The 10,615-nt window shown below is 43.7% G+C and overlaps 1 protein-coding gene across 1 annotated transcript in view; it reads left to right on the top strand.

The window, feature by feature from the left end:
• LOC120537026 (zinc finger and SCAN domain-containing protein 2-like) overlaps window positions 1-5,953 on the top strand; it is a 43,633-nt gene extending 37,680 nt beyond the window's left edge. The window contains exon 3 of the mRNA XM_039765624.1: window positions 2,614-5,953. Coding sequence (XP_039621558.1) covers window positions 2,614-4,208 — 1,595 coding nt within the window. The 3' untranslated portion in view covers window positions 4,209-5,953. The remainder of the gene's footprint in view (window positions 1-2,613) is intronic.
• The last annotated feature ends 4,662 nt before the right edge of the window (window positions 5,954-10,615 follow it).

Raw genomic sequence — 10,615 nt, 5'->3', positions numbered from 1 at the left:
CCGGGGTCCGTCCCTACAAAAGAGAACACAGGGGCAGAACCGCTGCCAAAGCACCCAGCTCGTGCCACGCACGGGCAGCGTTCCCCCTCAACCGGCACCCGGCACTTGCCTGATCGGCACCCTCTCCGCGGCTTCCGTGTCCTCTCGATGATGGAATCGCCGGCACCGCCAGCTCTCTCTCCGCCCGGCCTCAGGGATTCCCTCTGCTCTCCCAGAGGGCAGCCAGCCGCACGCGTGCACCCAGCAACGCGTCTCACCTTATTGGAGGAATGGCACCCAGCCTCTTAATCCTCCCTTTACTTTGGACGCTTGGCGATATGCGGCTCCGTATTAATCAACACGAGCCCCTTTCCCGTCTGCGTCCGTAACATATCGGAGGAATCGGCACCCAGCCTCTTATTCCTCCCTTCACTCTGGGACGCCATGGCGGTTTGAGACTCCTTATGGAATAAAAGGCGCCTCTGTCCCGTCTGCGTCCCTATAGTGCGCGGCGAAGACCGCAGCCGACTCGGGCGAGGCGCTAGGACCCGGGGCACTTAGCAGCCCGTGTCCATTCCGCGTCCTCTCGGACTCCCCCCTCGCCGCGCATACAGTCCGCGGCGCCGCACCTCCTGTCGGAGGGCTGCTTACTCGGAACTGATCATTGTCATCACAGCCTTTTTCAGCAGCCCCTCCCATATGCTTTACGGAGTCGGCTGTACTCACCGTCTCCGCCGTACCTCTCCGGCTGGAGATTCCAGCGTCGCGCCGTCCCGTTGTCGATTGAAACGTTCTCAGCGCGGCGCCTTCCTCTCCAGTACCAGCACCTCAGCCGGAGGGCACATAGCACCTGTAACACACGCTGCCCGGCGGGCTGAAGGGGCGCCTCCAGCTCCGCCAAAGCAGCCGGCAAAGACAGGAAGTTAACCGACGCGGAGCCTACCTGACTGTCGGCCTCCGACGCCGGCCACTTCCTGTGGGCCTTCTCCTCCGGCCCAATCGGGTCTCCCCCCTGCCCGTGATGGACATTCCTGGTCCGCCTCTCTACAGTCATCGGCGGGCACGCAAGACACACCGTCCAATCGCGTGCCTGTCAGGGGGAGGGACTTCCGGTCCGCGGCCATCTTGGCTCCCTTTCTGCGGCGGCGCGTGCTTGCCGGCAGCCTTGCTGTTGCCAGCGCCTGTCGAGCTGCAGCGTCTCCTCCTTCGCAGCCCTCGCGGCTGCCGCTGTGCTGCCGGAGCCCGCAAACCAGCATGCGCCCGCCACTGACGCGGATCCTGGAGGTCCCTGCCTGGAAAACAAAACACACGCCCGGCCCCCAAGGGCCGGCTGCCGATAGGCAGGGAACTCACCTCCCAGGTCCCGTCAAACCGAGGAAACGTCCTCGGCGAGGCCTCTCTGGACGCCATGCCGCCCCAGGCGCCTCCAGCAACGGGCGCGCGTGGAGAGCGCTGCACTCTTCCAATGCACGCCGCCCGCCCGCTTCAGGGAATAACGGCCCTCCTGCGGACCCCTGGCGGTCCGTGGGGTTCCTTACCCCGCGGGGCTGTGTGCACGCAGCACCCGCGGTACGTGGGTGGGGTCCCCTGCTGCACCGGGCCGTCCACAACACTATTTTTTAGAACAGGTCTCCGCCTTGAAACAGGCGGAGCATCCTGCCGACTACGCCAGATGTGAACGGTACCCGGGCACAGACAGGCGGACATGTTGTTTTGACACCACCACACGTTTATTTACAAATTATTTACAATTATGTTGGTCACCAAGACCCCAGTCCATTGGTCACAAAGACCTAGTCACGTGCACAAAAACCCCAAACACCCAATGTCCTGGCCACAATGCCTTTCTTGGGCCGCCTCCACTCTCCACAGCTTCGTCCTACCTCCACCCGACTCCAGCTCTGAATGACGGGAGACGGCCCCTTTATGGAGGACCGGATGAGCCCAGGTGTTCCCGCAATCTTTTGGCCACGCCCCAGCGTGGCGGAAGTGTCGACTGTCCTCCCGGCTGCTCCCCGGGCACCGTCCAAAGTCTTCCCCCCAGCACTTCCTGGTGTGGCAGGAGTGCTGGGGAAACAAATCCCAAGGCATTGGGCCTCCTGGCGGTGGCCACGGGCCCCTACAGGGAAGAGCTTCCAAGCCCTTGACCCGTGGCTCCCAAAGCAACCCGGAAGGCGAACCCCCGTGGTCAGGCGGGCTCTGACCCTCTCCCGGTCCCTCCTGGCGCCCCGGCCGGGTCATAGCCCCTGGCATCCCTGACAATATATATATATATATGTGTATGTATGTATATATATATGTATATATATATATATATGTATGTATGTATATATGTATGTTCAGATGTCACTTGACATTTCCTATTCTTTAATTAAAATGTTTAACAAAATTATAGTAGAAAGATGAGATTTAATAAAAATGTCATTTTTCAAGCCAAAAAAAGCAATGCTATTTACATGTGTTTCTTGAGGAAAAAATGTAATGTTAAAGAGGCTACAGAGTTAGAAGAAAAGAAAAAGTGTTTGTTGCATGGTTAATTTTTTTTTAAAATACATTCTCAAGTGTTCATCTGATAAGTGTGCAACTAAATAGCATCCCTGACTAATGTCTTTTTCTATTTCTTTCTCTATGCAGATTTACAAAAGCATGGCAACACGTCTCAGCCTTCATTTAGCCAGACCTCAAAAAACCGTGGTGCCTTATTGCACGAGGACAATTCAGGCAGTCCTCTGTCTAAGATCATAAGCGTATCTGAATTTTTGCATCATTTTGGGGTGCCCGTGGTAAGTCTAAGACGGATAAGTGCAGATGAAATCCTCAAGTGGACAAAGCTATCAGGAGATGCATATAATTGCCCGTTCTGTTGCAGAAGTACCAGACGCAGAGATTTTTTTCTATATCATCTGAGAGATCACTTTGGCGAGATGCCATATTGCTGTTCACAGTGTGGTAAGCGATTTTCTGGTAAACGTGGGCTCGACCAACACAAGCAGGTGCACAAACCAAAAAAAAAGTATATCTGTGCTGAATGTGGAGTGAAGTTCAGAACAAAAGGTCAACTTCTGCAACATCATGCAATGCATTTTGAAGAAAAGGCATGCTACAATGATGAATATGGGAAACAAGTGGCATTGACCGCTCCTCTTCGGCTGCAGCAGCGAATCCCAGCAGGAGAGCAGCTGTACTGCTGTGCCGAATGTGGTAAAAAGTTCAATTTAAAGATACATTTTTTGTTGCACCAGAGAATCCACCAGGAGAAGCCGTTTTGCTGCATTGAATGTGGAAAAAGCTTTGCTCAAAAAAACAACCTTGCCAATCACATATGCTCTAAAACAAAAGACAGTGATCACTGCTGTAGTGAATGTGGAATAAGCTTCTTTAATGAAAAAGCTCTTCGGAGGCACAAGCAAGTTCATCTGGTAGTAGAGGACCACAGCTTTAGTGAACGTAGCATAACTGAAGACACTAAAAAGGATCTGCTAAAGCCTGTGAAGTTTCACAAAGCGGAAAGTGGGATAACTGTTTCTAACAAACATAATCTTCCTGAAAATGTTGAAGGTCACAAGGCTGCAAGTGGTCATGGCTGCAACGAAGGTGACCTAACAGTCTCTAACAAAGATGATCTTGTGAAACACATGAAAGTTCACAAGGTAGCGGCAGGGTATGATTGCAGCAAGTGTGGCGTCACTGTCCCTAAAAAAAAAGATCTTTTGAAGCACATGCAAGTTCACAACGCAACAAAAGAATACTGCTGTAGAAAATGTGATGCAAAGTTTTCAGACAAAAAAGCTTTTTTGAAACATGCCCAAATCCACAAAGTGAGATCTGGATATCCCTGTACTGACTGTGACATAACTTTCTTGAAGAAAATACAACTTCTAAAACATGCAGAAGTTCACAAAGTGAAAAAAAGTGATGATTATTGCTGCAATATATGTGGAAAATCGTTCAGTTTAAAGATGAACTTGCTGCGGCATCAACAGGTGCATTCTGGAGAGAAGCTGTACTGCTGTAATGTATGCGGGAGTAAATTTCTTCAGGAATGTGACCTTCATACTCATCAGTGTGCACATGAGCGTGAAAAGATATTTTCTTCCACTAAAAGCGAGCCGACATACACTTTCAAGGAGACTCTGAAGGAAACTGAGAGCATTCAGGATGGAGTCAAATCATCAGGCTCTTCTGTTGACTCCAAAAACAATACCGATGATAAAAGTGACAAAGAGTAATAGTGAGTAGCCGTGAAGATGAGGTGCAGTGGTATGTGTAAAGATAAGCGTGTTCAGTGATTTCCAGTACTAGGAAAACTATCACTGTACAGACAGGAGCAAAATAAGCTAAAAACACATACAGGAAGATTGTCTCTTTGAAATCACATGTGGTCTAGTAGGGTGCTATGCTGACCTGGCATGTTGATGCACCTTATGGCCACTTCATGGTCAGGAATACTGCATAGGCTTTGTAACAATTAGCATCTAGTAGGAACATTCAGTTGACACAACTCCTTGATTAGAATTGCAGCTAGATTTATTTTTTTTTCAGTAGACAGTGTTTTTAGCAGCCAGCCGTTATAGTACGTTCAGTAAATCAATATTTATTGAAAAGGAATGAAATGCAGAAAAAGTTGTCATTAACAAAATGACACTCCAGAGGCAAAATATGATAATGAAGCATTTATCTACTTGAAGCCAAAAAATCCTTCCAAAACATCTGCAAAGCAAAGCAGTCTGAAGGAGTGGTGGTGTTGGTGGTGGTTGTGTCGGTAGAAATAAATTTGGTATGTGCTTTAGTTAATTTTGCACTCTTGTCAAGCAGGCTAAGTAACCAGAAGGAACACTAGACATCTTTAACCTTGTGTAGGTGACTATAGGGAAAATGACATGACCTACATATTTGTAAATAAGTGTGAGTATCCTAGTTCCTAAAATAATCAGTCTGCCTACAAAAATACATTGCTGCTTTAGACTGGGCCTGCATATTTTGTCCGCTTTCCCAAAAGTGGATAACAAAACCCTTAAAAACGTGAGTTATAGACGCATGCTTTATCTGTTTTAAAGACGTGCTGGTGATCATGCCATTAGCAGTATAACAGTAGCTTCAGCTTGGTTACTCCTAATAAATAAAGTCATCAGAGTCAAGAAAGCAATTTAAAAGAAAAGAAAAAAAAAAAACAAAAAACAATGGACAAGTAGAATAGAAAAATGAAGTACTAAACCATTGATGTAAAAGTGACATTTTTATGCTGGTTTTGGGATGCCTAAAATAAGAGGAATTGAAACACATATTTGTTGATGAGAAATTGGCAATCCCACCACAAAAGATGTGGAAAGACACAAAAGTAAGAATCCTGCTGATGCCAAAGGATTGATTGATTGTGCCTGCAATTTCAGTAGGCTGCTAAACTCTTCCTCAAATGAAAGAATACAGAGAAAAATAGAAGAGCACATTTCAGCGAGTTACAATTTACCCTAAGATAAAGAAATTAAATGGAAAGAAGACGCTTGTAAACCAATGGATTTTGCAGAAAAAAATATGGCATATTCATGAAAGAATAACATATTAAAGGTCAAATGAGGGAAACAGGATTTCTGCACAGTTGGTATCTATTTCATCAAATGATCTTATCAGTTTTAATTTTGTTTAACAAGAGGCTCCAAAATTCAAGCCTGTCTGTCATTATAATGTTTCTTTTAACTTTGCAAGACGTTGACAATATGAAAACTGTATTGGTTAGCTATTGGCTAACAAAGCAAGTAAGATCAGCTCAATGGCCTCCTTTTGTTTGTAATCAGTTTATAATTATGACTGCATTTGTATTGACACACCGCTGTTTAAACTGCTCAAACTGTATCCTTCAGAAAGCAAGAAATCTTCAAGTTGGCTCTTTCTGATTTTTGTCAAGGCATTTCTTTGTTTATTTTTTATACATTAGGAGTTCTTAATGTTTTATAATAAAACAAAAATATTAACTGTTACTGAAATTTTATCAAACCAATAAGATTTTGTATAAATTATCTGTGACAAAACACTTAAATGTGGACTAAAATTATAACCAACATGTAAATGTCATGCTATAAGTATTTTGTTAGCAGACAAGTACACAAAAGCGGTCACTAAGATTTGGAAAGCATGACAGCGGTACAATTGGAGAATGAAAACAATCCCTCTGTTATGTCTGTGTCATTGTATTAACAGACAAACTTGAGAATATTTTTGTTGTGAGTCAAAAAAAGCCCCTGTTGGCTGAGAAGGAATGGCTCTCCATGTTATATATATATTGAATTGTGATTCAACAAGGAAAATCTAAGTATCACTAACAAACACAAATCTGTTTGTTTCTCTCACTGTATCTCTCACTGTGAGGAGTAAGGTTTAGGGTTTCTTTCTTTAGTCATGTTTACACAAGAAAACATGAAATTTGCCTTCTCAGTTGCATCTAATAACAGACAGAATGAAACAAAACAGTCAAAAAGAAACCAGAAAGGTAAGGTAAAGCAGTTAGAAGGAGTTAGTAGAGTGATTTGTGTGGGTTTTCAAAGCGACTATCCTTCCTGATGTACTAAACTTTAGTTCTACATGTAATGGATGACTTTAATCAGTTGAGATGATTTTCAGTTTCTTTAACATTCATTTCCCTTTGACACACACTAGTCAAATCATCTACATCAGCCCCAATAACTTTAGCTGCATACTTCGTAATCTGCTGAAGCTTTTTTGAGTTTTGGTTTGTCAGCCTATTAAACCAGGCAATGAAACTGAAAGTGATCACAGACTGGATCAGACTGCGATAGGAGGACAACATGAGGCCCTTGTCTTCTTTAAATAGTTTGAGTTTATGGAGAAGAAATAAGCGCTGGTTGCATTTAGAGAATAATTTTTTTGTGTTTGTATTCCAGTTAAGACTGTTATCTAGGTAACAAGTAGCTGGATGGTGTAAATATTAGCAAGGTAAGAATTGCATGACCTCATTTCCTTTCCCTTTCATTAAGTTGTAAGGCATTTTGGAAGATGTACAGTATGTGTGTATCTGCTACTCCTTCTCTTTGGTCTTTTTCACTGGGACTTTAGGTGTAATTGCTTTTTGCCACTTAAAAGTATTGACTGGATGCAGCAGGAGGGTATGTAAATCTGTAGACCCTGGACATCTTAAGGGTATGTGTTGCGAGACTTGAAATGCGCACCTCAATTATTTTTTTTGTACAGATATTAGAAGTGCCTACAAAAAACACCAGAGATGACAATTTTGATGTTAGCTTGAAGCCAGTCATGCCTCCATTAAAGGGAACCTGAAGAAACCTGCCTGACTGTTTCATTGCACCATCAGTAGCAGACAAATTAGGATTCGGTAGCTTTCAGGTCTCATCACATGCTGTCCTGTTAAGAGTTAATGGTCGTGTTAACTCTACAGAGCTTAAACCCAGAGGTAAATGCGCTATTTCCTGGTGTTGACCAACATGTCTCCTCTTAATTATGTGCTGAATTTTAACGGTGAAGTTGATTACAGAAGCAGAGCGTCCTAGAGTTATTTAAGTGATGGGTGTTGTGAAACTTGAAACGAGCATCTCTGTTGTTTTTTTACGGATGTTGGAAGTGCCGTAGAAACACCAGGGATGACAAGTTTTATTTTATTTTGACACCAGTCATGCTTGCATTAAAAGTAACCTACAGAAACTTCTCTGGCTGTTTCATTGCACCACAAGCAGGGGATGATTTAGGGCTGAAGTCTCATCACATGCCGTCCTGTTTAACAGTGAATGGTCGTGTTTACTCTGCAGAGCTTAAACCCAGAGATAAATTGAGTTATTTCCTGGTGTTGACCAACGTGTCTCCTCTGAATTAAGTGTAGAATTTTAGGACGAGATGATTTAGGACTGTGTGGCTTAGCAGACAGCAAAATTTTGTTGAAAAAGAACTTCATATTTACTTGTGATGTTTACCCCTAGGTATTTAAACTAATTGTGCGATGATAAAAGGGAAGGTGGCCAATCTAATGTTTGCTAGAGAGTTCACTGGAAAGAGCACACTTTTGTTCAAATTAATTTTGAATCCAGAAATCTTTTGAAATTGTGCTAGTGCAGTTAGGGCTACAGGTACAGAGGTTTGTGGGTCTGATATACAGTATTAGTACCATATCATCTGCATATAGTGATATTTTCTGTTCTGGTCCTTCGCTAAAACTCCCCTTTATCTACGATGCATTTTGAAAATAAACAGCCAGTGGCTCAATGGAGATTGCAAATAGCAGTGGTGACAAAGGGTTCCCAGTGTCATTTTAAATGCTTACTAGTTGTGTGATTTTTATGATAAAGGATGTCAGAATCATCTCACTGTAGGATCTGCTCACAGTTGACTATTAAGGTGATGCTGGACTGAATTAGTGGGATCACGGCCACTGTCTTTTATTTTCGTGTGACTGTTTTTAACTAGGTTCCTATTTCTTATTGCCTTAGATTTATGGATCACACTTTTGTTTCCCATTCACTTTTTGCCTACTTTATTAATGACGGTAATTTTGATTGCACTGTCTATCATGAGACACAGATATCTACTTATCTAGAACTCTGTGTGTTACGTTCAGGGGTCAATTTACTTTCAGGAGCTCAACCCCAAAGACAGAGCGTGTCCATTAACTGTCTAGTCCAGTTTTTTAAGCAATGAGCATTCTGATGTCACGTCATATCATGCAGTTTCTCAGAGTGGTCTTTCTTTAGATAGCTGCTCTCTGCAAATTACATAACAAAAGTGTATGTAGCACACTGGTGAGGTCTTCTCTAGAATACTGCACACAATTCTATGACGCTGTTTATCGAGCATCTCCGAGCAGGACGAGTCCTAAATCTCAGGGTAGTGCAGATTTGGCCCCACTCTTAGAAGTAAACACATTTGATCAATTTTCCTAATTCAGCAAACTGCTTCTAACTTCACTAGGATTTAGGAGAGCTTGTGAGCCGTCATTAATTGCTAGGAGCTGCCAGAAAATGGCGTTCAGTCCGAGGTCAGCATGCATGTCCCAGAAAAGGCAGAATGTTTGAAAATGCTGGACAATAATAAACTTTTAATACCGTATCAATTTAACAGAGATGAAATAGTATTAGTAACATTATAACATTCTGTGTTACGCGATTGATCTATTCTAGTGAAGAAGCCACGCACTATCAACTGAAATGAAAGTGTGGATATTGTTACGCTTTTTGGCCACAGAGTAAAGGTAGCTGTGCAAAGGTGATGATTTGAATGTTTTATAACCAAGCATTTCTCGAATTTTGCACCAAACTTTGAGCTCCCTCACAATGTGCGAGGTAATAACACAGATGTCTGGATTTGTCCACAACTCAAGATAAGATGATGCAAAAGCAAGCTGCATTCCTGCAAATCGGCGCACACCTAAAGATCATTGTCACCTGTGTGTCTGGGAGCACAAGTGACGGACGCCACACTATCAACACACAGGTGGTCATGGGCACTAACAGCACTGTCGTAGCCAGCATATTATAATGAACAGAAGTGGGGCAGGATGGGAGATTGACAGTGAAATGTCAGACAAGAGCTCTGTGGTCCACGGACCCCTAGAACCCTCACCTTATCCTTTACAAACCCAAGAAGGCAGAATAACGATTCTTGATTAACAAGTTTAATTAGTTGAAAGATAGGAAGGCTTTCCTGGTTTCAGTTGCCTACTTGTCTTATGTTTCCTCTCCTGGTCATCCCTTCAGACCTCCATAGTGCTTTATTGTAAGTCGTGACACTAAATCTGCACAGGACTGTGGGGGTATGGCATCTTACAACGTACTGTTGTGCCATCACTTTACATCACTGCAGCCACATAACTCAAGTAACACAAAATGACTGACCCAGGAATTATCTTCATATTAAAAGTAAAGATCTGTCATATTGTTGAAAATGTCATACTGTACTTCTGTGTTCATTCTGATATCTTTGTTGGATCTTCTTCTTCTTTTCTTTAACATTTGAAGTTCCTGCCTTTCATATTCTGACCTTCTGCCGTTGAGTGTCTGTTAATGACACTCATTACATGTAAAGACATACAAGGTGACAAAACTGATACTGCCAAGAAAGGACAGGACAGCAGGACATGACACAAAGTGGCACTAAACCGAGGGCAGGACTGGGCACTGGGTGGTCTGAGAATGGACAGCGAGCCCTGGTGAGCACTCAGCATACACTCGGTTTACTTTAATAAGTGAAAATGTGTTGTCATCTCACAATGACATGCTGAGAAAAGGTGTGCACTGAAACACAACAGGGTCCTAGTGAACTGATGTGACGTCATGGATTATTTAAGTGGCAGTGCGGGTGTCAATGGTGTACACTGTTAATTGTCATGAGACTAGAGAATCACAATGAACTGCTGAGAAAAACGTCTAGAAGACAAACAAGCATCCTTTGTACCGAGGAGTTCTGCCTGCACAAGGAGGGCCCATCTTTAGTTCCATCTTTCATGACATGTCAGACGTGCTTGAAACACAAAAATAAGTCCGCCTGCAGAGAAGAATCCACCCATTAATGACAGTGGATTACTAAAATGGGTTCCTCTGCAGATCCGCTGCACAGCCAATTGGATTGCAGGTTTTTGTCACCTGGTTTACTTCAGATAACTCCCCACCCACAACCCGAA

Source organism: Polypterus senegalus, chromosome 10 (assembly GCF_016835505.1).
Source record: "Polypterus senegalus isolate Bchr_013 chromosome 10, ASM1683550v1, whole genome shotgun sequence".
Classification (NCBI taxonomy): Eukaryota; Metazoa; Chordata; class Cladistia; order Polypteriformes; family Polypteridae; genus Polypterus; species Polypterus senegalus.
Note: the sequence above shows the minus strand (reverse complement) of the source record. Positions and strands in the feature narration are given on the sequence as shown.